Source organism: Penicillium macrosclerotiorum (genome assembly GCF_028827735.1).
Source record: "Penicillium macrosclerotiorum strain IBT 26536 chromosome Unknown utg000008l_segment0_segment0, whole genome shotgun sequence".
In the NCBI taxonomy this organism is placed as follows: Eukaryota; Fungi; Ascomycota; class Eurotiomycetes; order Eurotiales; family Aspergillaceae; genus Penicillium; species Penicillium macrosclerotiorum.
The window spans coordinates 1561335-1586917 of record NW_026643087.1 but is presented as its reverse complement, the minus strand read 5'-3'; the positions used below and the strand labels follow the sequence as shown (position 1 = coordinate 1586917).

General features: G+C 51.1%; 12 protein-coding genes across 12 annotated transcripts; 7 read left to right on the top strand and 5 right to left on the bottom strand.

Annotated features, from left to right (window-relative positions):
• Positions 1-449: 449 nt before the first annotated feature.
• On the bottom strand, positions 450-1869 carry N7462_008772 (uncharacterized protein; the record flags this gene model as incomplete). The annotated part of the gene is made up of 4 exons (XM_057080487.1): positions 450-1089; positions 1147-1254; positions 1353-1664; positions 1748-1869. 4 exons carry the CDS (start codon positions 1867-1869, stop codon positions 450-452), a joined length of 1182 nt encoding a protein of 393 aa, XP_056930815.1.
• A 1018-nt stretch (positions 1870-2887) lies between these two features.
• Positions 2888-3507, top strand: N7462_008771 (DsbA family protein; the record flags this gene model as incomplete). Its single annotated transcript, XM_057080486.1, has 3 exons — positions 2888-3274; positions 3333-3380; positions 3430-3507. 3 exons carry the CDS (start codon positions 2888-2890, stop codon positions 3505-3507), a joined length of 513 nt encoding a protein of 170 aa, XP_056930814.1.
• A 334-nt stretch (positions 3508-3841) lies between these two features.
• N7462_008770 (cyclin-dependent protein kinase regulatory subunit CKS1) lies at positions 3842-4321 on the bottom strand (the record flags this gene model as incomplete). The annotated part of the gene is made up of 3 exons (XM_057080485.1): positions 3842-3955; positions 4013-4157; positions 4218-4321. 3 exons carry the CDS (start codon positions 4319-4321, stop codon positions 3842-3844), a joined length of 363 nt encoding a protein of 120 aa, XP_056930813.1.
• Positions 4322-4983: 662 nt separating this feature from the next.
• On the top strand, positions 4984-7048 carry N7462_008769 (bromodomain-containing protein; the record flags this gene model as incomplete). Its single annotated transcript, XM_057080484.1, has 4 exons — positions 4984-5061; positions 5279-5478; positions 5542-6371; positions 6648-7048. 4 exons carry the CDS (start codon positions 4984-4986, stop codon positions 7046-7048), a joined length of 1509 nt encoding a protein of 502 aa, XP_056930812.1.
• A 517-nt stretch (positions 7049-7565) lies between these two features.
• On the top strand, positions 7566-9844 carry hscA (putative Hsp70 chaperone (HscA); the record flags this gene model as incomplete). Its single annotated transcript, XM_057080483.1, has 7 exons — positions 7566-7611; positions 7668-7718; positions 7772-7898; positions 8028-8193; positions 8251-8958; positions 9034-9514; positions 9576-9844. The coding sequence occupies 7 exons, from the start codon at positions 7566-7568 to the stop codon at positions 9842-9844; spliced, it is 1848 nt and encodes a 615-aa protein (XP_056930811.1).
• A 634-nt stretch (positions 9845-10478) lies between these two features.
• On the top strand, positions 10479-11321 carry N7462_008767 (ribosome-recycling factor; the record flags this gene model as incomplete). Its single annotated transcript, XM_057080482.1, has 2 exons — positions 10479-10892; positions 10974-11321. The coding sequence occupies 2 exons, from the start codon at positions 10479-10481 to the stop codon at positions 11319-11321; spliced, it is 762 nt and encodes a 253-aa protein (XP_056930810.1).
• A 147-nt stretch (positions 11322-11468) lies between these two features.
• On the bottom strand, positions 11469-12633 carry N7462_008766 (uncharacterized protein; the record flags this gene model as incomplete). The annotated part of the gene is made up of 2 exons (XM_057080481.1): positions 11469-12364; positions 12501-12633. 2 exons carry the CDS (start codon positions 12631-12633, stop codon positions 11469-11471), a joined length of 1029 nt encoding a protein of 342 aa, XP_056930809.1.
• A 176-nt stretch (positions 12634-12809) lies between these two features.
• On the top strand, positions 12810-13040 carry N7462_008765 (CDC26 family anaphase-promoting complex subunit; the record flags this gene model as incomplete). Its single annotated transcript, XM_057080480.1, has 1 exon — positions 12810-13040. The coding sequence occupies one exon, from the start codon at positions 12810-12812 to the stop codon at positions 13038-13040; it is 231 nt and encodes a 76-aa protein (XP_056930808.1).
• Positions 13041-13881: 841 nt separating this feature from the next.
• Positions 13882-16880, bottom strand: N7462_008764 (uncharacterized protein; the record flags this gene model as incomplete). Its single annotated transcript, XM_057080479.1, has 8 exons — positions 13882-14200; positions 14275-14738; positions 14789-15071; positions 15149-15341; positions 15393-16085; positions 16143-16664; positions 16717-16761; positions 16829-16880. The coding sequence occupies 8 exons, from the start codon at positions 16878-16880 to the stop codon at positions 13882-13884; spliced, it is 2571 nt and encodes an 856-aa protein (XP_056930807.1).
• Positions 16881-19657: 2777 nt separating this feature from the next.
• On the top strand, positions 19658-20308 carry N7462_008763 (iron-sulfur cluster assembly protein CIA2; the record flags this gene model as incomplete). The annotated part of the gene is made up of 2 exons (XM_057080478.1): positions 19658-19856; positions 19935-20308. 2 exons carry the CDS (start codon positions 19658-19660, stop codon positions 20306-20308), a joined length of 573 nt encoding a protein of 190 aa, XP_056930806.1.
• A 324-nt stretch (positions 20309-20632) lies between these two features.
• N7462_008762 (U5 snRNP component Snu114, putative) lies at positions 20633-23780 on the bottom strand (the record flags this gene model as incomplete). Its single annotated transcript, XM_057080477.1, has 4 exons — positions 20633-21195; positions 21258-23486; positions 23554-23693; positions 23761-23780. 4 exons carry the CDS (start codon positions 23778-23780, stop codon positions 20633-20635), a joined length of 2952 nt encoding a protein of 983 aa, XP_056930805.1.
• Positions 23781-24055: 275 nt separating this feature from the next.
• erg10B (acetyl-CoA C-acetyltransferase) lies at positions 24056-25499 on the top strand (the record flags this gene model as incomplete). Its single annotated transcript, XM_057080476.1, has 5 exons — positions 24056-24120; positions 24176-24225; positions 24287-24362; positions 24415-24907; positions 24981-25499. 5 exons carry the CDS (start codon positions 24056-24058, stop codon positions 25497-25499), a joined length of 1203 nt encoding a protein of 400 aa, XP_056930804.1.
• Positions 25500-25583: the final 84 nt, after the last annotated feature.

Here is a 25583-nt window from a genome sequence, read left to right as displayed (position 1 = left end):
ACCTGGTGGGTTCGCTTAGCTAATCATACCAGAGCTCTCCATCAAACCACACTTAATACTATATCGCACTAGTCACATATGGGCTGACTGGTGACTACACATGGCTGACTTCTTACCGATCATGTAGATCACCAAGCCCACTGCTACCAGATCGTACAACCCATACTCCTTGGTTATTGGCTCGGCATTCATTGAATATACTGATATTTTGCGCGTTCCCAAAGAACTTACAGGCCTATTCTATTCTCTTGTTCTTCTCGGCATGAGACTCGGTAGGAAATCAGCCCTATGATGGCTTTTTTCAGTTAAAATATGTACATATCCTAGTAAGGGGAAAGATGATGTTCTAAGGAGATTCAGTTATCTACAAAGCTATAAAGTCAGCTCGAGGGGAATCCATATTAGTATTCGGTATCTCCCGAATCAGGAACTCTGCTAGAGATGAGGTTTCACGCCGACCCTCTCGGCCTCTGCCTTCTGGGATTGATATCCTTCAGTTTCATCTCGACTGTTCGCCATGCAGACTTGGCCGGGTCGTATTCGCCACGAACCTCGAATCTGCAGAACCCATCCGGCCCCTTGAGACCCACCGGGCCGGAGATAAAGAATGTACCCCGTTGGGGTGTTCGTGGATTTTGAGCACGATATTCGTTCAAACGCAGCTTGAATGCCATGGAGGCGAGGTGAAGGTCGGACCCCGGACCAAGGTCTGGCAAGGGAAGGCGCTGCAAGGAGGAGATGATAGAAGATGGATGAAGGTCAGGAAGGTCTGGGTTGTCGTGGGAAGAAATGCTGTTGGGGGCCTCATCGGATATTAGGGGCGGTAATTTAGGTTGCTCGTTGGGGCTGATCGGGCTAAGTCGCTCGTTGCCCGATAGGATGTACCGACCATTCAATACCTCCAGAGCATCCGATGGCTGACTATTGGGGTCCTTGAGACGAGCAAGTTGTCGGGTTAGGAAGATCAAATAGGCATCTTTGATAGCCAGAGCCACGTGAATTGGTTTCATCACAGTCTGCAGTCTATCTCCAACGTCGGGCTCCATAGCCTTGGTCACCCAAGATATACTGTCGTCGGTGAATTCAAGGCTTTGTGCAGATAAATTAGCAGAGAAACATGAGGATTAGCTCCTGAGATGGACGTACCCGGATCGAAGGTAGCCTGGCGGAGCACGAGACGGAAATTGGTGGACCAGCCAGAACCCGGTCAAGGAAAGAGGGCCCCCCAGAATCTGGGACATTCGAGACGAGGCGCTCTTCAAGACAATGGTAGCAAGTTCATCTGGGTTCGTCAGAATAATAGGACGTTCTAGTGTACGTCCATGAAGACCTCACCTCTTAAGGCTTGTAACTTTTTTCGGTCTTTGGAGATCTTGACAAACTCTTGCCATTCAGGATCAGACGCGGCATACAGATCGCCCTCTTGGAGACGAGACCATGTGAGTGGGATGAATAAAGGGTCCTCCTCTTCCACCCCATCCCCCATCCGACCTTCGTCTGGGCTGCTTTGGGAGGATGGTCGTGATGTAGTTTCTTTGACTTCGGCTTCGGATATCGAGTCCACATCATGGGTATCTCGGTCCTCCTCATCAAATTGAATTAGGACAAAAGAGCTCCATAGGTGGAAAGCGGTGCCATAAAGTAATGTTTTCCCCAAAAATGACCTGGAGGATCCGTAAATTAGCGTCCATATCCTCGCCTAAGTCCATGGTTGAGGGCAGCAGCGATCGGGGACTCCAATACACACCTAAGCCAAGGCCGTCTGAATCTTACATGCCGGATCGCTGGGGGAGTGGTAGCTTGGCGGGGGCCAATGTGGAAAAGAGCGAAACGGGACTGGCTTCGTATCAGTCGCCTGAGCCAAAGCATTGGGAGAATCCCTGGGAATATCCTCGGCCGGGTCGCGGGTTGGAATAGACAGACGGGTTGCTGGGCTCAGGTTAAGCGGCGTCGTAATGCCCGGCCCGTTGGACACGTGATGTTCGTCCTTACACAGACACGAGGTCGCCTACATGAATACGGCTTGGTGCCTGGTATTAGTGCGGTAATACACGCAGTAATCATTCATTCAATTATTATTTGTTGTCCTATACTTTCGACCCTTTGTCGATTTGAGGGGTTTCCTACAATACCCCAATTCTGAGGCTAAACGGTTCCGAAACGCTCAATATAAAGCGTGGACTTTTGATCTCATCGGTCCTCGAGTGCGAAGAGATTCAAGAAGGAAGATGACGGCTTATGCATGGGAATAATAGTGGTCGGTACCCACAATCCTCTTTGCATGGGTAAGCGATTAGAATATCAAAGGTTAAGTGGTTTGTCGATTCGGTGCGGAGTATTGGGTATAGAAATTCCTAATATCACGTATAAGCGTATCAGCGCCCGTCCAGTGTCTCACGAGCAAGTGAGATATCCCCTCTCGGTATTTGTCTCCGAATCCCCCCCTTGGCGCCTATATGGAACGATATGGTGGGCCCATGTGTAGATTATATTCTCATAGATAATGATGCGGAGATCTGGATTTACAGTAGATATACGTAGATACCGCCTACTCGCAGGGTACAGCGGGGTAGTGACGTGATTTATCTTTTCCCTACCGGTGCTACTTCTCCCCGCCCCTCTCAAACCAGCCCTACCTCTCATCTCTCCCAGCTCGTTAAACCATGTCTTTCCCCCCAAATTCAATGGGCTTAAACTCCCCTTGGGAACTCCCAACGAAACACCCCATACCCTCGAACTATGTAAGTCTCACGTCCGTCCAACCCGCAGGTACGAGAGCTGACCGCTTCTTGACCTTGATTATGTGTGCCCGGTGAGTGATTGACCCTGTATCCTATATCGCACTGGCTCAATCCCTACTAAATAGTCCTTCTAGTTCTCCGCCAAGATGTTCAATACATTCTATACGCTGAGTCCCACGATCGCTCACCAATATGGCTCTCGGCTCCAAGTAATCTTCCGGCAGCATATTCAACCATGGCATCCGTCGTCCACTCTCACCCACGAGGCAGGTGCCGCAGTCCTTCGACTGGCCCCGGAGAAATTCTGGGATTTTAGCGCGACCTTGTTTCAACACCAGAGTGAATTTTTTGACGTGAGCGTGGTCAATGAAACTCGTAATAAAACATATGAGCGCCTCGCTAGGATTGCCGGGTCTGTTGGCGTGGACGAACAAAGCGTCCTGAACTTGTTGACAATCCCAGATACCCCCGACAGCACCGGCCAATTGAATGTGGGAAACCAGGTGACCAACGACCTGAAGTTGATGATCAAAGTAGAGCACTACCCGTATCTTTCCCTGCTTCTCAAATGTTGTCTAACACCTATGGCAGGCGGATCGAGTAGTGGGAGTTCATGTTTCACCAACGGTTTTTTTCAACGTAAGGTTTGCGCATCGGAAATCTGCCCAGACATTGACATCCGGAATAGGGTGTAGAGGAGCGTGGGATCAGCAGCAGCTTCACCGCGGCGCAATGGGGAGAATGGTTCGCCACGAATGTGGTTTGATGAGGGATACCGAGGGGCGTATCTATGATACACCGAGAAGGTTCATTGGGGCGCATACACGGAGCTTGAACCAAGCCAACCCATGGACAGTTGAAGGGAAAAATGAATCATATCTCATTCCAGAACTTCCATAACGAAGCTGCTGTCGACCCTAGTGAACATACCGATGACGCATGCCCGTATGATAAAAGGAAAACCGACCATAGTCGGGTCTCTCTCAAGAAAGGGAGGAGGAAGGGAGAGGGGAGAAGGTAGGGAGAGGACATCCAAATGCAACACCATCAATCCGTAACGAGTTTATTGGGCTAGTGGAGGTTGGTAGTTGAGCGGTCGCCTAAAGAAGAGTCAGCGGGGAGTGGATTGGGCTTTGAGAGGTGCTAACCACGGACTTGAAAAGCAGAATATGAGGTTCTGGCTCATGCACCTCGTAGTGCTCCCATCCCAAGCTCTATGTGTCGGCATTTGTTAGCTGTAGCTGGACTGAGGCATGGGGAAGTCAACCAACCTGCGTGATGCCTAGCGCTCGCCATTCCTCTTCCCACAGCAGTTTCAATGTTCCCTTGGAGCTATCAAAGTAGTCCGTGGGAATCTTCTTCAGCATGTTCTTCGGGAGTTGGACATGACGGTATTCGAACTTGTCGTCGGAATATCTGGGCCAATTTAGTAGATGCCCACAGTTCTGCATCCATGGCCCAAGTGATAGGTGATACCTTGCAGAATAATGAATCGAATCGATGAATTCGTCTAGTCTTTCCCGCTCCGACTCCAGGAGGAGACGGGGCTTCTTATTTCGTCGACTAGGGTCGATATCCATTGTGCTCAACGGTGAGGGGTTGCGGAGGAAAGAGGATTTCGGGAATCGGCCTGTTGCACGTGGCAGGTCAGTTTGGGGATGAAACTGGGTGGAGAAAGGATTTCTCCCTAATTTTCCAAGAAATGTACTTACTAGAGTGTCAAAAACAATGTTGCCGTGAGCGAGTTTATAACGAACCCCAAACAGAGCGGAGAGGGCGGATTGGAAAAAGGAAAGACAACAGAGCCGTGTTTTGCAACAAACCGAGTTGTTTTGCGGGACGCGGAAAATGATGGGGGCTTTAAATGCCTTAGAGCCTGAGGCACCTAATGCCTGAGGTGTCAGTATCTTATCTGCAGATGATGATAACAAAATACATCACTGGTGGTGCCCCTGTAATGCTCGTACAGTATCGTACATTCCTATACGATTCAGGTGGTCGGTGCACCGTGTTAGGCTGTATCTTACGTGTAAGTACTGTACCCAGTCAGGCTCTGCCGACCTACAAATACAGACATACCACTTACCTAAGACGCCCTGGCTCCACTCATATGATCACAGCGCGTCTGCACACGTCGAGGTATGAGTTTCCGCTGTAATCATTGATCCCATCGAATGGTTGATCGTTGAGCACTCTACTATTGGCTACGATTTTTTTGGGCAATACAGTATTGTAATCAGAGATGACCACAAAGCGGCGAAGCATGGTCGCTGCTTCGCCAGAGGCGAGGATGCGCAGCCAGAAGCGCCGGAAAGTGTCTGTAAGTCGCTGCACTCCTTCTCCCATGGATTCATGCGACCGACGCGCGGACTCAATCGAATTGGACTGTCTTTTGAATCAATCGACAATATTTTTCTCCTATGCGCTGAGCTCAATGTGCTTCATGAGCGAAAGAGTCATGCTACAAGTTCCCTTCGCGAGGCGCAAGACGAAAGAGTGCTTGAATCACGTCGCTAATGTCGATGGATATGCACTAGGATGATGATATCGTGGACCCTGATGGCTCTAACGCGGTCTCTTCGCCTGCTGGGTCCGAGCTAGGCGATGAGGCCGAAACGGATGGAAGCTCAGTAAGCCAGGATGAGCAAGAGGAGTCTGAGGTCGATTTCGAGGGCGATACGCTTCAAACTGCGCAAGACAAGATCATGACAGAGCTGGCGCGTTTGAAGGACTCCGAGTGAGTCTTCCTGCTTTCCTCGCCATTCATTGAGTCCACCGAGAAGGCTAATCCAAGATTTAGTGGAGAAGAAGTCGCATACCCATTCATTGGAAAGCCCGATCGCAACCTTTACCGGGACTACTATGAAATTATTCAACATCCAGTGTCGATACGGACTATTCAAAAACAAGTCCGCGGCACTGATAGCCGGAAAAAACCCTCGAAAACAACCGCCTTCTCCACCTGGGAGTCCTTTGAAGAGGAGGTGAGCTATCTCTGGCGGAACGCGCGAGAGTATAATGAAGACGGGAGTGATATCTCTGTTTTAGCTGGCATGCTAGAGGTAAACCCCCGTTGTGCCTTGTCCGTCCGAACCGGGCTTCTTGCCATAGTACTCATACCAGACCAGGATCACTTCAAGCGGAGAGTGGCGGAGGCGAGAAAGCTTGTTCCCGATTCCATTCAGGTAGATGGTCACCCCGAAATGCCTCGTATCAAGTTGAAAATGGCTGCGAGGGATGTGGAACCGGGGGTGCAAAGGTTAACACTCAAGATGGCTGGGCAGACCTCCGAGACACCTAATAATGATGATCAACCATCCTCCGGTCTCACCGTCGATAATGAATCCTTGAAACGACAGCAAGAGCTTGTTCGAACTGGATCAGCAAATCAGGAGTTGGACTCATACCGAACCCGGTCTCTTCGAAGGCACGCTCCCAGCCCTCGATCCAGTGTTACCACCACTCCCTCTACTTTAGAGCAATCGCAGAATGAACTGGGTGGTCGGGAGGCATCCCATGTGTTAAAAACCGAGACTCGGAGCACATCGTCTCAGCATGCCGAGACACGCCCTTCTCATGGTCCGGACGGAGACCCATTGGACTCTACCACTAGATCAGTCTCCAACGACGGTAAGTTCGGAGATTCTTGGACACCGGTCACGATTCCCCCAGTTGTTGCACAATGATTGACTCTGCCTTTTTGTGGCTACGTATAGCGACCGTGCAGCAACCTTCCAATACATCTCCTCTCACCTCGATTTGGAGAAAACCGGGCCAAGGTAAGAGATCCTTACATATACCACATTACCATGGAGAAGATATATGTTGTGCACGTGGGCATATTTTGGGAAAAGCGAGTACGAAAGCCTGCTAACCAGGATGATGATATTGATGATGATGATGTAGATGCGAACTCGGCTCTGATTCGGAATGTTCAAATCATCACCCATCCCTCGCTATCCCTCCACCATAATTTGTGTTTGGATATTCCTCCATCATCAACTGTTTCTCAGCAGACAATCACAATCAACCTACCCGCGACGCATAATTTGGTCACCGTTCGACCTACTATCTCTGCCGGAACCTCGCAGCGGCATGTCAAGCTCGTCGCTTTGATGGGTATGCAACAACTCCATCCGACCAGCGATCCTTCCACGCTGGCTTTTGATATTCAACTCCATCCGGGGACTACTAAACTCGATCTCGAGGCTATTGCCGGGCCGCCAAGAGGGGTTCCAAAAACTGGATTCCCTGGCTCTGATATCGACTATGAGCGAACTACAGTCTTTTTTAATTTGCTACGGTAATTCGCTAAGAGTGGGAGGAGGGAAAGCAGAAGATATCACCTCTGTCCTCACTGTAACTTCATGAGCACACAGACTATGGTCATTTAGTGAAAGGATGGAATGTCTGTCTGTGTGTTTGTGTGTGTGTGTGTGTGTGTGTTTTCCATGTCCTAGTTGAGCCCAACCCTTTGTATAATTTTTTTTCATCCCTCTTGAGATCTAGCAGGGGAAACGCAACTGCCCCAACTGCTAGAGCGATGAAACTGTACCTGATCAATAAGTTAAATGAAAACAATTCACTTGTAGCTATGAAATGATATCCTGAAAACTATCGAAAGGACGGAGCTTCAGGGCCTTTGGGGCTGTGATGAGGCGAATACGCTCAACTGGGAAACCCCAGGTTACACGTGACTCACCGCTCCCGAAAAATTTTCTGCCTTTGCCATGTGTGGCATTGCATTTATAAAAAAATTTCGACCCGGCAAAACCCCTCCTTCCAACCCTTTCCCACTCTTCAATTTCACCACTCACTTTCAAAATGGCGGACCTTCCGGTTTATGATGGGGCGATCGGTATCGATCTCGGTATGAATATCGATCGATTGATGCTTCTAGATTTTTGTTACTGACTTCTTCGTCAGGTACCACCTACTCTTGCGTTGCCAACTATGAGGGCACCAACGTTGAGATCAGTGCGTTTGCATCGCAATATGCCTCTTATTCCAGAAATTAACCAGAATTCTAGTCGCCAACGACCAGGGTAGCTACACCACCCCCTCTTTCGTCTCCTTCACCGACAAGGAGCGTCTGATCGGCGAGGCCGCCAAGAACCAGGCCGCCATGAACCCGAAGAACACCATCTTCGACATCAAGTGAGTCTTGGCCGCCTGGGCTTTCCCAGTATCAACACTTTTACCCTTTCCACAATCGGATCTATAAACCATTGCCCTGTCTGTTCCACTGCCATTGTGTTCTGTGGGTCTGACCTGGATTTTCAATAGGCGTCTCATTGGTCGCCGTTTTGACGACCCCATTGTTAAGAAGGATGTCGAGTCGTGGCCCTTCAAGGTCGTCGACCAGGGTACCAGCCCCGCTGTCGAGGTTGAGTATCTCGGCGAGACCAAGACTTTCACTCCCCAGGAGATCTCCTCCATGGTTCTCATGAAGGTACGTCGTATGAACAACCAGTGAAATTCCGTTCTAATTTATTTATAAAAAAAATAGATGAAGGAGGTTGCCGAGACCAAGCTCGGCAAGAAGGTTGAGAAGGCCGTCATCACTGTCCCTGCTTACTTCAACGACAATCAGCGTCAGGCTACCAAGGACGCCGGTGCTATCGCCGGCCTGAACGTCCTCCGTATCATCAACGAGCCTACTGCTGCTGCTATCGCCTATGGCCTAGGCTCTGGCAAGTCCGACAAGGAGCGTAACGTTCTCATCTACGATCTGGGTGGTGGTACTTTCGATGTGTCTTTGCTGAACATCCAGGGTGGTGTTTTCACCGTCAAGGCTACTGCTGGTGACACTCACCTTGGTGGTCAGGACTTCGACACCAACCTGCTGGACCACTTCAAGAAGGAGTTCCAGCGTAAGACCGGCAAGGACCTCTCTGGCGATGCTCGCGCTCTCCGTCGTCTCCGCACCGCTTGTGAGCGTGCTAAGCGTACCCTGTCCAACGCTACCCAGACCACCGTCGAGATTGACTCTCTCTTCGATGGCGAGGACTTCAACTCCTCCATCACCCGTGCCCGTTTCGAGGATTTGAACGCCAAGTCTTTCTCTGGTACCCTTGACCCCGTCCAGCAGGTTATTAAGGACTCTGGCCTGGAGAAGAGCAAGGTCGATGAGATTGTCCTTGTCGGTGGTTCCACCCGTATTCCCCGCATCCAGAAGCTCCTGAGCGACTTCTTCGATGGCAAGAAGCTTGAGAAGGTAAGATTGTTGATGGATTTCTGCGGTTTTTCCTTCCGGCCAGACTGAACATAGTCGCTAATTTTCGTTGTGCAGAGCATTAACCCCGATGAGGCCGTTGCTTACGGTGCCGCTGTCCAGGCCGGTATTCTCTCCGGCAAGGCTACCTCCGCTGAGACCGCTGACCTGTTGCTGCTCGATGTTGTTCCTCTGTCCCTCGGTGTTGCCATGGAGGGTAACATTTTTGCTCCCGTCGTTCCCCGTGGCCAGACCGTCCCCACCATCAAGAAGCGTACCTTCACCACTGTTGTCGACAACCAGACTACTGTCCAGTTTCCCGTCTACCAGGGTGAGCGTACCAACTGCGCTGACAACACCTCTCTGGGCGAGTTTACTCTGGCTCCTATCCCTCCGATGCGCGCCGGCGAGGCTGCTCTGGAGTGTGTCTTCGAGGTTGACGTCAACGGTATCCTGAAGGTTACTGCTACCGAGAAGTCCTCCGGCCGCAGTGCCAACATCACCATCTCCAACGCCGTCGGCAAGCTTTCCAGCGGTGAGATCGAGCAGATGATCGATGGTCAGTTCTTTTCCCTCCTCGATATCACGTTGCCCGCCATCCTGCTAACAATGGTATATAGACGCTGCCAAGTTCAAGACCAGCGACGAGGCTTTCACCAAGCGCTTCGAGTCCCGCCAGCAGCTTGAGTCCTACATCTCTCGTGTCGAGGAGATCGTCTCTGACCCCACCATGTCGATGAAGCTCAAGCGCGGCAACAAGGAGAAGATCGAGTCTGCCCTGAGCGACGCCATGGCTCAGCTCGAGATTGAGGACTCTACCCCCGAGGACCTCAAGAAGAAGGAGCTGGCTCTGAAGCGCCTGATCACCAAGGCCATGGCCACTCGCTAAACGAGATGAACATAGGACGACCAACTCATTCCCCCCTTACTCCCCCTCATTCCATTTTCCCTTCCAGATGAAAATCTGGAAAAGGTCTGCGCCATATAGATCTCGGGGCCGTGTTGGTCGATGCTTTTGTGTTGTTTGAATCCGGGCAATCTTAGGCGCAGTTTATTTCTTTTTGTTAAAAAGTATGTTCTTTATGTAGACGAAGATCAACGTTGCAAATCTAATGTGTGACGACCTCGGTTCTCCATGACGTACTGGTGCTCTTAGTCTGTTTATCTTCAATGAATTTTTTTTTCACAATTTCCCGTGTGGTTTCGATGATCACTTATTCTTCTCTACCGACCTGGACCCATATTTGTACTCAGCTCCTATCTACTGCTTATTTAGTATCTACCGAAAGGCATTTATGTATATTAGTTTCTTATGTCGACGCAACGGTCTGGACTTTTACAGAGCCAAGCTGGGTTTGCAAAAGAGATTCAGGTATCCATTTTCTGCTAAGGTGGCCAGTCTAATCGCCCTTATCTTATCACACCGGCCTCCTTCCAACTTTTCCGCGAACCCGTCTTCTTGTATCTTCATTTCCCTACCCCCTTGAATCATGTATCGCTTTCTAATTCGTTCGCCAATTCCAATGCGAATTCTCGGCCAATCCCGGGTATCAGTGCAGGTCTCGAAGTTTGCACCTCCTTTAAGACCCGGGGTTACTCCCTTCAGTCGCAGCTTCATCAACTCCTCCGTGCTGTACAAAAAGAAAGACAAAAGCACCAAGAAGAGCGCCCCCGCCGAATATGAATCGAGTACTGCATTGTCTGCCGAAGATCCCTTTGACCTGTTTCAATTACACACGGGAATAGCAGCCGCTGTTTCCCGATTAAAGGATGAGCTTTCGAAGCTCCGAGCTGGTGGCCGATTCAACACCGCATCACTGGAAAATTTGAAGGTCCAGCTCAGCAAGGATGACCAGGAGGCATTCAAGCTTGGAGATCTTGCGCAGGTCGTCCCTAAAGGAGGCAGGATGGTCACTCTCCTGGTGGCAGAGGAGGAGGTGAGTCAGCTGGATTCGTTCAATGCTCTATAGTCTCCCATTGTGTTCATTCTAACTAACCCTATTTGCCTATCTGAACAGCATGTCAAACCAGTCACGTCCACAATCATCTCCTCCAATCTATCTCTGACCCCTCAGCCCGATCCCCACAATGCGCTCCAGCTAAATATTCCTATTCCTCCTCCTACCAAGGAGTCCCGCGATCAAAATGTCCTATCTGCCAAACAGGCCTTCGAGAGGGCTTCTAGCACGGTACGCGAGTGTCGAGGCACCATGCATAAGCGACTACAAGAGCTGCAAAAAAAGAAGCTAGCACGACCTGATGATGTACGCAAGGCTCACGATCAAATGGAGAAAGCTACGGACAAAGGCCAGAAAGATGTCAAGGATCTATTTGACACAGCCAAGAAAACCCTCGGACAAGCATAGGAACCCTCTTTGTAATATAATCACATTGTAAATTGTCTGGGTACAGGGCAGCAGGGCAAAAGCCCCAGATGCGCCCCCGGACAGACAAAATCAATTCCAATCCCACAACCCATATAATACAGAACACTCAGCATGCACACTCGAGTGCTAGGTGCGTTTAGCGCGACTGGAGGCTAACAGGGACTCGACCTTGCCAAGAAATCGGGGCTTCGTCGAGGGTGTGTGGTATGTCGCATTGTTCCGCAGGTTTCTCGCCAAATCACCTATGACTGCCGGCTGGCTTTTGCCCTCTTTCAAAGCGGGGTATTTGCCTTGAGCCAGAGTCTCCATCAGCCGGTTTGAGTCCTTCTCAATGACTGGCTTGAAGGAGACGACCGAGGGCTCCACGAGTTCTCCCCGTCTCTGGGATTTCTTGTCGGCGCGGTATTGGGAGATCTGCTGAGCGGCGGCCATGATTTCTGATTTTTCGGCCTCGCTCTTAAAGAAAACATGCTCGCCGGTCCACAAACGCCAGGCTAGTTGACCCGGTGGGACAGCGCCATTGGGGCGACGACCGCCGATGCTAGAAAGCTTTTCAAGAACAGCTGCCGATTTGCCATTAGAGGTCGTTGGAAAGGCGGGCCACGTCTCACTGAGCGTGGAGAAATCTATATTCTGAGGTTCGTAACGAACGGGGACAGGTCGACCACGGGCTAGCTGTTCTTGCTCAATCTGTTGAATTGCAGCTGCTCGTGCATGCTCGCCATCGTCAACCTCGTTGTCCGAGCGGCGGGGCCGAGCCGAGCGGCGGCTTTTCGAACTTGTTTTGGACGTTGCAGGCTTAGGCTTGCGGCTTTGCGGCTGGTTTCCTCGAACGTTGCGCAGCCTGGGGCTGCGGATGACGTTTGCCGATTCACCCCCTGTGCGAGATGCAGCGAAGGACCGTGCATCAATCACTTTGCCTGAGTGTGGTGGGAATTTCGAGCTAGGACTTGGGGGCCTGTTGGAAGGTCGGGGGGCGCGAGAAAGAGCAGGCTTCGGGTTTTGTTTCGACCCCTTCGGGCCTGGTTGCGATGAGACAAATGTGGTTAGCAGCAGAAAAGAAAATTGAACATCAATCAAACAGTCACCACTCGAAGCGCAGGTAGTCTAGAGCAATGGCGAGCTCGCAGAAGCCAACCGAGAGAAGAGAAAACATACCCGCTGATGGACCTGGACTCTGACTTGCTGCAGCGGCTGCATGCGGAATGGAAAAGTGCCGAATGGTGATCTGACGACCTGGGCACATAAAATCCCTGTGACGGGAAAGCTGCCTGAGCTGTGGTCGAAGCATTGTGTCGCCAGAGGCTTTGATGGGGAATCTGATGAGACGCGGACGCAACTTTTGAAGACTGTGATCAAGTCACGTGATGTCGCCCAGAGATGCAACGACGCTTCCCAGTCTCAACTCCCTCGATTGTTGGCGTCTTTCAAAATTCCAGAGCTCTCCTCTCCCACAAAAATTGAAAGATGCTCCGCCGCCAGCCAACAGCTATCACTGTAACCTCTGAAGATATTGCTGCTTTCGAGGAGGTGAGACTTCGCAAACTAGAAGAGAACCGACACCCTGAACAAGCCACGGGCAATTCCAATGTCAATTTCAATTTCGACCCCAGTGATGAATTGAAACCATTGCCCGGAGACAAGGCAAGGATCGTCCGGTCCCGTGAAGAAAGAATAGGTCTCAGTCGCCGTGGTTGACGGTAAACAAACCGTTTTCTCCATGCCAACTAATGGGCATTTGGAGGATTCAAGCGCCTTGATGTGATCGGTATCTGGGAAGCAACTTCGTTCCAACCTTGCTCGTTGCCTGGAATAAACAAAGCAACAATTCATTGCGATGTGCCGAATGTTCTCGTCGATTCACTCTAAGAAGACGCCGTTCAGATCATCTCTTCATGACCAACCAAAATAGGTCTGGAGTCGGGGTGAAACAGGACTGCTTCACGGTTCATTGACATGGACTCATTTATTTCATCACGGCTTTTAAAATCATTTTTCGTCCATTTATATCTCTGGTGGCTACATTGGAAACACCATCATGAATCTATTCTGTTTCTACTCGCTTCTGAGCCTATTCAGATGACACATCTTCACTATCCACTATACAAGGTTTCCGTGTTGTGTATTAAGTTTGTACGTAGCTCAGAAATATTAAGAAAATGTTGTTTCTTGAAACTTATAAAGGCGTCCAACGGGATGCCTTCTGGGTAGGGCCTTTTGTTCTTCTGCTCTCTAGAGGTCTTCTCTTCGTGGTGTACAGTAGATTCATGAGCTCGATCATAATTTCAATTGATCGACAATGTCCTTACAGGGCAATATCACCAATGAGCATCCTGGCTCCGCGGTCATGGTCCGATGATAACATGCCCGCTGTCTGTTGGGGCTAGACGTAAGAAAGAAAACACATGTAAGGAAGGGGGAATCAAAGAAAGCAAGGGAAAGGTTTTGAGACAGGGCTCGCGAAGGGCCAGAAATGGAAGGAAAACCAAAGGGCTGAACAAGTATGGTGGGAAAGGTATGAAATCCGTGTTCGATGTTATCATCCTCGGGCGCGTTTTGCCATGTCAGAACCAAGGTCGACCGAGTAATTCCATCTTCGCTTTAATCCCTGGGGATCGTACACGCTCGCTACGCTCTGCTGCCAGTCGCGGGCACTAAACACGACTGGTGCCGTCTGAAACTGAGGCGGAGAAACAGATTGGGACTGCGGCACCGTCGATTTCGAGGGCGAGTCATACTGAATCGAGTACTGGTGACTGGCTATGTTTGATAAGGGCTGGGTCGTGTTGTTCATGGGCATCGGCGGCGAATTCGTGCTGACTGTAGAAGGATTGACAGAAAATGCCATATCCCATTGACTTCGAAATGGAACATCAGTAAATGCTAGTATAGGCCTTGCGCAATGGGGGAATAAATGGTATGAATCACATACTTGATGATGCGGGTAGGATCCCAACTATTCTCATCAACCAACGGCGTGTCAAGCGGGTGAGTGGTAGGCGGTTGATGGGGAACCATTCCAAGGGATTGCAACTGGGAGGATGTGTCGGACTTGGATTCTTCAGCACCAGCAGAAATCGGAGGGGTTATTGGAGGTGCTTGTAACCCTACTCTGGATTGGACATTGCCTGACAAGTGGCTCATATGCGGATGATAATGCGCATCCATAGGTGGACTGGGCTGGTAGGGCTCGGAGGGGCTGCCGTATGGAAAACTTGGTTTCAGTTCAAAAGGTCGGTGGATGTCAGCTGAGAAAGCCAATTTCAAGGAGTCGATTTGCGCTTGAATCTCTGACATAGGCCAAGCGGCAGAGCACCGCTCCAAAATACGCATGTGTCGCGTGAAATACTCCCGCGCATCCGAATTGAATTCTGGGTCGGGGGACGTGATCGCAATCTGGCCATGTTAAACAGGGCCGACTGTGTAGATGTGCCTAGGAAACTTACCAAATGGAGCATCGTGCAGGTGAGAACACAATAAATCGCGAAGTTAATTCCACGCTGCATATAAAGCATTCCAGACAGCCCAAACCGTTCGAGAACAGCTTCTTGTAATCGACAGATGCTCTTGGCAGATGAGTAACACAGGGAAAAATGAATCTTCCAGTCCCCGCCTGCTGCGAAAGACTGAGAGGCTAAAAGCTGAGGACGATGCAGTAGGATGATGGCAAGGTGGCAGTGGGAATGCATGTTTCCCACAAAATGGGAAGGGAGCCACGGGGGGAGCCATCTGCGGGATAGTTGACCTGCAGATCTGGGGGAAGATTCCTCATCCAATCTGCGAAGAGGGGATTTTTCTGGACGAACCGAGGATCAGCTCCCCAGTCTCTCTGCTTCTTGACTTTATGGTATATGTCTGTGATGATACGGATATGGTGCGCGTTGCGGACAAAGTACGCATATTGTCTTGACCGTTCGGTCTCATATTGGTCAAGACCCCTAATATCCAACGTGGGACGCATATCCACAGATTCGGGATCAACACCGTAGTCAGAACGCCCTGCGAGATTGTTAGAGCGTTGAGTTATAGGAAGACCAACACGTAACTAACCTTGGGGTGCCCCAATCATCACCTCGACTACTAAAAGAGCTTGCCATACCCGGGTATTCACCAGGCATTCGATGGGGCTAAGATCACAAGGCCGCCCTTCCGCATGAGTGCTATAATGTTCATGAATATCCAAGTCTTTGGCCATCGACACAATTGTTTTGACCGTTTGCCACGACCGATAGTAATACCCTTTCTTAGGTAATGATTCTCTTGCTTTGAGTAGTAAAAGCATGGCTTGAATCGTGCTCAGCCGGGGAACATCCATAAAACTCGATTCGTGTCCTGGCAGAAATGAGGTGAGCGAAAACAACCCAACTTTTTCTTGGAGATCACAATTGAAGGAAAACTCACGGTTTGCCAAAGCGAGCCATTGCGCGCCTTCCGAGGGCTCGTCAGATAATCGCCCAGCGCAGGCGAACAGCGCTTCCAGCAAAAGTGGAGAAATGGAGCCGCGGTCATTTTGCCATTGATAATATAAATGAGCACGAGGTAAAACGGGGACATAGGGGTGAATTTCATCGAAGTAGATTTTAAAGTAATTCATCACGTCTTCGTCTGACGGCATTAGTTCGGGGGGGATTCGGATCGTCGCCCCTGCGCCTGTGCTGAGAGGAGGCAGTCTTTCTTCGACCTCGTCCTGGACAGGCGCATCAGGCTCGACACGATCTTTTCTTTGCCTCCTGATATATGGGGCTTGGATGAAGGATTAGCAACGATGGACTCTATCACACATCGGGTGGGATACTCTACCGATCCCCGTTTCGTCAATCTTGAGCTCGCCAAGGACATCGCTCAGGTGTTCGGCCGTAGATGAATCATTGTCGGCGTAAACCCCACGGTCTGTAGTTGCCAAAGAGGGCGGTTGGGATCCTGGATACATTGGAGGCTGCTGATAGGATTGGTGCGGCAAAACCATAGCAGGTGATCGCCCGTCATTATAAATCCCCGGTTGATTCGCGGGGCCCGGGACAAACTGAGAGTACATGCCCATTCCATCGTAGGAGGGCATCGTTCCAATAGTGGGCGGATTACTGTCTCTGTAAGTGGGCGGTACGGGAAATGCATGATGCGAGGTCTCAGGCCCGCTGGAGGAGCCTCCCGCATCCTGAGCCGACTCCATGAGCCCATCCGAGACGAAATCCCCTTCTTGCCCAATCGCTGGAGGGACACAGACCAGTTTCAGTCGAGTGCATGCCGAGCATGGCCAGGTATTTGTGGTCGCAGCATCGCACTTGATCTTTCGCTTCCGACAGCCATTGCATGCGCGCATCACTATATGCCTGTCAGCAAAGGATCAAATTGCGCTAGCGATCTCAATAACTACCTTTCAGTCGCTTATGCCGATTATGTTCGTCCACGAAGACATAGTCTAACAGCAGGTCATTTATGAGACATGGATTCCAGATTGTGTCGCATCAAAGGGTGGTCATATTTACTCTTCTGGCCCTCCCGAGGCCCCGATGGCGGAGCAAAGGAATAACCCTGCATAATTTATTTTTGTTTTCAACTCGCGCACTTTGCAGAATATATGCTCCTTCGGTCCGAAAGTCGCGTCACTGCGACAATTGGTGTCAATTGCCTATCTGCAGGGGCCGGCCCTGGGATGAAAAATCAATGGAAGGGAGGGGGTGATCTCAGTTGCTTGCCCCTGGGCGCTTTGCAGACACACGGCCGTGTGCGCGCTTGAGAGATCTGAATATCAAACCGAGACCTTCGAAGGGGACTATGGGGTGTTTTGATGGTCGGGATTGTCGGAATGGATGGGGTCGATCGGCCGCGCTGGTTGAGAAGATTGCTGCCAGCAAGATCCGATTACTGCGACGAGAAGGACCGGCGTCGGATGAGCTGGAATTCACCTACAGTCAAAGTCGGTAAGGGTTGGGCTATATCGGAGAGAAAGATTGGGCGCGTTTATGCCGAGTTGACAGGTCGAGTGGGTTGCGCGCAGACAGGCTCAATACAGTGAGCAGGGGCGTGAGTACTAAGAGGTGTTGGCTGGGTTAGTTCGCCGAGACATGCGATCAGCGGCCTGCGGAAAGGGAAGCGGGGAGGGCGTACCAGAAGAGCGAGATTGAGAGGGCATGTCCCAGGTCGCAAGAGCATCGTGAAGGTGCGCTCAGGGCCTAGGTGGAGACGTAGGGGAGGGGGGGGGGGTTCAGATGGGAAAGGGCGGAGGAGCTGGGAAAAGACCTGAGAGGGGTGGTGGCCGTGTGCCAAGGTGATGATGGACATGCAATAGCGCCCGCGTGGTGGATTGGTGGATTGGTGGGTGGAGGAGGGGCGATCCGGCCTCCTGAGAAGGACGTAATTCTACGGTTACCAGGTGGAGACACCATTTACGGTCCACGGTGGAAAAGAAAGAAAAAAAAAAAAAAAAAAAAAAAAAACGGATGAGGAGGTGAGAGAGCTCGAGACAAAGTCCTCTCGAATACCCGGTTGCAGAGTATAGCGTACTGACTTGAATGCGCGTCGACTTCCATGGCACCGAGGTGTCTGGTACCTTGGAAGCTGGTACCTTCATAGGTGCAAGAAGATTGTCGAGTCCACCATCGGGACGCCTGTTACCAAGATGGTATTAGCATGGCGATACCGGAATGATCTACGGGCAAGACTAGACCGAGAGAAAGAGTCGATGTATATAATTACATGTTCAGGCGAAGGTCAACGGGGATCGAGATTTAATGTTGCCATCGAGAGCACCCGGAGAAAGAGTATTTATACTAGTGACACTAGTGATACCGAGGCCAGTGACCTTCAGCGCGCCGAACTATAGAGACCGTCCCCACATGTGACTTGTTTCTATAACCCTAGGCACCTGGGCAGGAGGTACTTTGTTTGGAGGTCAGAGTACTCCGTATATTCAGCATGCTCGATTTCGATGGGGATTTACTCTACGTCTCCTTGGCGTAACCGCGCTCTTCCTCACGAGGTTGACGATCCATGATCCATTCCTGGGCCTCTGTTTGGATTCTCTCGACTCCGTCGTAGACCCCCGTTAGTCGATGATCGAGGGACCTCTATCCCTCCTCTCTATGGGGGTTGTCTCGATCGAGTTGACTTCGCCCGAGGCTCTGGGTCTAGGAAAGATGATACGCAGGGTGCCGGGGGCCGAGGAGCACCTAGAGTACCCGTTCAGCATCTCAGAATGGATTGAGGCCAGGGTATCACAGCAGTTCATATAGTGATTAAGGACGTGTGCAGGGTGTCGACAAGATGGAGAGCAGCGATGACAAAAGAGCATGATAATATGCATCTTGAAGACCTGCACTCCCCAAATCCCCCGCCATGACGATCTTGTAGCTGCGACCTCGCGGTAGATGACCGAGGTTCTCCACCGGGGCCCTGCTGGTCTAGGATGTATCTCAAACCCTCCTTGTCTCGCCCCATCTTTGGCTGGATAATGGCTCCTCTCTTTCGATGCCTCGATTATTTCCACTAGTGGTCTTGGTTACTCAGGAGGGACTTTTGGGACCGAAACAACAGCTGTAGGGGCCGGGCCAAAAAAAAAAAAAAAAGAAAGAAAGAAAGAAGTAATCCCTCTTGGCTCTGTCTCCCCTGTAGGGTCAGATAGAGAGGGCTTATTCCTCTTCTCCGACAGGCCGAGGGGCTAGTGCATTCCGATGAAACCACCAATTGACCGCCGTAAGACCGGATGGCTCCAGGCTTTCCTCTCTCCCCCTCCTCCCCCCCGTCCTCACGTCTTGATTTGCAGCCAGCGACCGGGTGTTGGCGCCTTGGGTTTCAGAGAAACATCGAGGGAAAAAAAAGCTCCGCAAGGGGGGAATCAGGCTAAGGAGTGGGACCGGTAGGTTCTGGAAGGCCAGACGAACTGGAACCGCCATGGTTACGGAATTGGTTCAGATTGTGGAGCCACACACATGGCGCTGCAGGCCCCATGCGGCCTTTCCTGATCGACTCGGCAAGTTGTCAGGGGGCAAAATACCCGGTCTTTGATGCCCAGCTCGTCGATCACTCTCCCAAGCTTTCGGGACGGCGGGGGAGAGATGCTGAGAAACCATGATCGACGTTCACAAAGGGTTGACCTTCAGGGTGAAGAATTGTATATTCTCATCTGGAAGCTGGAGAAAAAAGTCATTCGTCTAAACTCAGTAAAGCCAGCGTGACCAGGAAACTCGAGAAAACAAGGGTATGTTCTACAGTCGGTGGGCGAAGGGAAAATGCCGAGGATCCTCCGAGAACACGTGAGGCGGCCTGATAAGGTTATCGCGGGATTTGCCCCTCGTTATCTTTCACATCCATCCACCATGGCGGAGGTGCAGAACTCCAACCCCACGATCCTGAACGTGGCAGATCTCCCCACGAGGTCTCGACCCACCGAGAAGACAAGTGTCCATCCTACAGGAATCTTTGCGGCAGTTCCGAGCCCAACGGACTTCCTATCGTCCGACTCGGAAGGTGATGAGGATTTGCTCGAGGAGCCGATTGATGAGCAAGAAATCTATGGTACGACGACTTGGGCATCTGTCACATCCCCTCCTTCTCCCACTTCATCGCCATAGACAACCAGTTAACTCCGATTAGATTTGATTAAGTCTATCTCGGATCCAGAACACCCTCTTTCCTTGGGGGAACTGGCGGTGGTTTCCCTGCCCGACATCTCGATTCAACCGACTCTGCCCACGGTCCCAGACTCGCCGCTGCAGACTGTCACTGTCCTCATCACACCAACCATCACCCACTGTAGCCTAGCCACCGTCATTGGTCTCGGTGTGCGAGTGCGTCTGGAACAATCTCTCCCTCCACGCTTCCGGGTCGACGTGCGAATCAAAGAGGGAACGCATAGTACAGGAGATGAGGTGAACAAGCAACTTGGAGACAAGGAGCGAGTTGCTGCAGCCCTGGAGAACGGAGCATTGATGCAGGTGATTGCGAAGATGATGGAAACTTGCCAATAAATGGCGCATTGGGCCTCCTTAATCTTCCGACTCGGTCGTTCGTGCGGAAAGGGATGTACTATTATTTCTACCCTCTTCACGCGGACAACGCACGTCTGGAGGGATTTCTCTTTTCTCGCCTAAATTCGGCATGTTGATCTTAATCCGTTCACCAGAGATATCCTAGACTTGCAATTTGAAACGAATGTTCTTTTTTTTATAAGAGAATTACAATTACATGCAACGACATGCCACATGCCAAATAAGACGATGACTCCGTAGCCTGACCCTTAACCTCTCCGGAATATTGTTTGTGTGCTTGACCTTCCCCCTTTCCAAGAAGACTCATGAGTCCAAAACACCACTCTCGTGCAGGCCCTTCCAAAGTTCCGGTTCCAGGAACTTGCTAATCGTCACATCCTCTGCCAAACCTTTGCGCCGTCGAGTCTTCAATACGAAGTCCCGGGCGGTGGTCATGGCACTCGCTTGTTCCAAGGGCTTGAGCTTGACGTCACGGTCCAGCGGATCTCCAGGGACCACACTCCACTTATCAAATGCCAGGCTGACCATGGCCTGGCCTTGCGTGTGAATTCGAAGATCTGTCTCAAAACCAAATGAATCGATCACAGGGATCAATCCACGTACAGAGTAAAGTGGGGTTCCGGCAATGGGTCCGTCGGACAGGACGTGGCCTCGTCGGCGAGACAGGACGGTGTATACCGAGGCGACAGCGTCTGCGGGGCCGGTCATGATGCAGGAGTATATAGGCTCCATAAGACGGGGGGAAGCCATCAGGAAGGAGGAATATACAGCACGGCGAGCGGTAGGAATGATCTGGCCGCCGCCGCGATAGATAGCCTGATCGGCAAGGGACACATCAGTGAGCCTAAATTTGGTGTTGCGAATTGCTGAGAAAATAAAAATAATCAGTATCATACTTGGCATCGGAGTTGCGAGAGGTTCAACTTACGCTCTTCACATAATGGGCCTTCCCTTGTGCCCCAACTGAAACCCTGGGTGATCGAGTCTCGCACGGTTCCAAGAAGCTTTTTGTCCACTTGAGAGGGCAATGTGTCGTCTTGTAGAATATTGGGACCCATCTCGTCGGGCCCGAACGCCCAAATGCTACGGGCAGCCAGCTTGTCCCAATCATAGTTATCCTCGAAGTAGCGAGCAACCTTCCGGATTGGGTCCTTAATGCTGACTCGACCACTTTCGATATCCTCTGCGATGCCATCATCCAACGGCTCCGCAATCATGGTGATCTTGTTCTTCTTGTTCGGAGTGATTGAGTAGCACATAATGGCCGATGTTTCCACCGCTGTCTCACAAAATCGAGTGACTGGGTCGGAAACCTTGATTTCCATCTCGGAGTATAAGCGTCGGAGATCGTGTAGCACGCAGTCCATGTAGAGCTCGCCGGTTCCTAGGACGACGTGCTCACCTGACTCTTCAACCTTCGTGGAGATCAGAGGATAACTCTTATTGATCTTACGCAGGCCATCCAACATCTTGGGTAACTCGGACGGGTTGACTGGTTCCACCGCAACCTTGAACACCGATTCAGTCATGTGGCGGATTGGACGGAAGATATACGCGTCTTCCTCATCCTCAAGCTTGGGGGCAATCAGTGTTGCTGTCTTGACAATGGAATTGTCCACACCGCCAAGAAGGATCCAGTTACCAGCGGGAACGCCGTCGGTTGGTATGTTATAACGAGTCTCAGCAATCCATGTGTCCGAAATAGTGGCAACAACCATGTCTTCTTCATCCTCAGGGGTATAGCCCTCTCCAAGGACACGAACCTGCTGGCCCGGGCGAGCAGTGCCGCTCAATATCCTTCCAAATGAGGAGAAACTTGTAGCATCAGTGCTGCTAAAAAGTTTGGTGACATGAATCACCAGAGGGCCCTCCTGGTTGCAGGACATCATAGAAGCTGCAAGTTTGGTATCTAATGGACCAGTGTAGTAGCGCTCTAACATCCTTTGGGCACCATCCACCGGGGAGGGAACATGCTGCACAATCATATCGATAAATCCAGTGGGAGGGCCGAAGAATTGTTCACAAACAAGGTTCAGCAACTCAGTAGCATTCAATTTCAATTGCGATGGCTTCAAGCTAACATTCACGCTTGCCAATGTCTCCTTGAGATCTTCGGGACTCTCGCTGATTGTGTGAGAGTACAGTTTGTAAATTGGCTCCAGAACGAATTTCACGAACGCACGCTTGGAATTTTCTTCCACGCCCTTTCGGGTAAATTTGCGACTTCGGGGATTGTAAAAGATGTCTCCCCAGAGGCGCGCAGCGAATTCTGTCGAGTCGAGTTTCGGGTAAGTATCCGCGTACATCCGCGCGAAAGACTGCAAGGTAAAACACCAGTTCATCGAGCTGGAGGCGAAGGCGACATTTCCTTTCTCAGGGCTCAGGCGACGTCGCTCACCCTGGCCCGGAAGAATATTCTCAATGACGGTGTTGATTTCTTCGATCACATGCTTCAGCTTGAAGTAGGCATCATTCGGTGGCAGCTTGAGCTCCAAAATGAGTCGGTCCATCTTGTTCACAACCAGAGTCAAAGGGATATCCTCCAAAACTGCATGCTTGATAATTTGCTCGGTGTTAGCTTGAACGCCCTCGACAACATCAACTACGAGGACGACACCATCGGCTAGACGGATGGACGCCGCCACTTCGTCCACAAAATTCACATGTCCAGGTGTATCAATGATGTTGAGAAGGTGCGATTTGCCCTTGGTGCCTTGGAGAAGCAAACTCATGGGTGCTGACTTGATTGAAAGACCGCGCTCACGCTCCAAGAAATGGACATCGGTGTATCGAAGTTGTTCCTCCCTTCGCTTGCCGATGCGCTTCTCTAGCCGCTCCGTCAAGTCATGAGTTTGTTTCACGAGCATATCCATGAAGGCGGTTTTGCCATGGTGCAGATGGCCTGCTATCGCGACATTTCGTATTTGGTCGGGAAAATTGAGCAAATCTGACAAGAATTCCCGGGAGTAGCAAACGGGTGGAAGATCAGTTTCCGCGATTGCAAATTTCTTCTGTTGGACGGGGGCGATGATCGGTTCGGACAGTGGCTGCGCATCTTCCTCCTGAACCATAGTCTCAACGTCGGCGCCATATAATTGCTGTGCGCTGGGGTAGTACTGTTTGTCCTCGTGCAAAATGACAGCGTTGGAGGGTCCCTCTAGGTGACGCGGCGGTTGGTGAGTATTCAGCGTGAAGGGAATCATATTCATGGGGCGCAAACATACCGTCAACCTCCATCAGCTGCTGATCATTTACCTCATCGGCCTCTTCTTCATCATCGAAGGCATCGTCAAACTTGAAAGCCTGTGGGGCTTGCTCCTGATGCTCCTCGTCGGACTCAGCTTCGCCGATGTAGTTACCAAACCTGAGGGCCCCTAGTTAGCGGGTGAAGAGAAAAAAGCAAGCAGGAAAGAGATTGAGGCAGAGCATACTCATCATAGAGATCGTCCATGGTGGGCAAAGTTGAACGAGCAATATGGGACAGGGCAAGAGTAGATCTGCCGGCTCTCCGACTTGTTGCTGGCGTGACGCCGGAGAAGATCAAAGGTTCTCAACTTTCATGTGGTCCGAGCGTCTCAAGGACTCGTGCCTACACCGTACAGCTTATCACTCCTCACTACTATTATATAGCCCCTCAGCCTACTCCAGTTCCTTTTCTTTTCCGTTACACCCCCCCTTTCCTCCTTTTCTCTCTACATTGTCCGGAACTTACCTACTCAATTCACAATGGCTTCTCTTCCCCCCGTCTACATTGTCTCGACTGCCCGCACCCCCGTGGGTTCATTCCTTGGGTACAATGCCCCTCATCCGTTTTTGTCGATCGGGAAATTAATGAATACCGGACAGTTCTCTTTCTAGCCTGACTGCCCCCCAGCTTGGTGCCCACGCTATTAAATGTAAGTACATGCTTCCTGGGCCTAACAATCCTTCCAATTTGAAGCTGACAACAGAATACAGCGGCTGTTGAGCGTGCCGAGGGCGTGTCTGCGTCCGACGTTGAGGAGGTCTTCTTCGGTAACGTCTTGTCTGCTGGGTAAGCCGTATCCATGTGATCACGATCAAAATCAGTGCTCATATTCTATTAGTGTTGGACAGAATCCTGCACGCCAATGTGCCATTGGCGCCGGTCTCCAGGACTCCACCGTCTGCACCACCGTCAACAAGGTCTGCGCCTCTGGCCTGAAGGCCGTCATCCTCGGAGCCCAGACCATCATGACTGGCAACGCCGACATTGTCGTGGCTGGTGGTACTGAATCCATGTCCAATACTCCCCACTACCTGCCCAACCTCCGCACTGGTGCCAAGTACGGCAACCAGAACCTGGTTGACGGAATCATGAAGGACGGTCTGATGGATGCCTATGGCAAGCAGGAACTTATGGGTCTTGCTGCGGAGGAGTGTGCCCAAGATCACGACTTCAACCGTCAGCAGCAGGATGACTATGCCATTCGCACCTATGAGAAGGCCCAGGCCGCCCAGAAGGCCGGTGTCTTCGACTATGAAATTGCTCCTATTGAGATCCCTGGTTTCCGTGGCAAGCCCGGTGTCGTCATTTCTCAAGACGATGAACCCAAGAACGTAAGTTTGCTTCTTTTGAAGAAATAACGAAGGAAAAAAAGTGATGAAGCAATGGCTTACCCCTGTAATTCAGCTCAACCCCGACAAGCTGCGCAATATGAAGCCTGCCTTCATTCCGGGAACAGGAACTGTCACTGCTCCCAATTCCTCCCCGCTCAACGACGGTGCCGCGGCGGTTGTTCTCGTCTCTGAGGCCAAGGTGAAGGAGCTGGGTCTGAAGCCCATTGCCAAGATTCTCGGTTGGGGCGATGCTGCTCACCAGCCGAGCAAGTTCACCACTGCCCCTGCCTTGGCGATTCCCAAAGCTCTGAAGCACGCTGGCGTGACTCAGGACTCCATTGACGCCTTTGAGATCAATGAGGCTTTCAGCGTTGTTGCTCTTGCCAACATGAAACTACTAGGCCTGCCTGAAGACAAGGTCAACATTCACGGCGGTGCCGTTGCCATTGGCCACCCCCTGGGTGCTAGCGGAGCCCGTATCCTGTCCACCCTGATCGGTGTCCTGAAGGCAAAGCAGGGCAAGCTTGGCTGTGTCGGCATCTGCAACGGTGGCGGTGGTGCTAGCGCCTTGGTGATCGAGTCCCTTCTTTAAAGCAATTTTATAACGATGTACGGATATGACATGATTATCGAACCAATCTGCATGTGACTTAAAACTTGACCAAGAAGAATATAT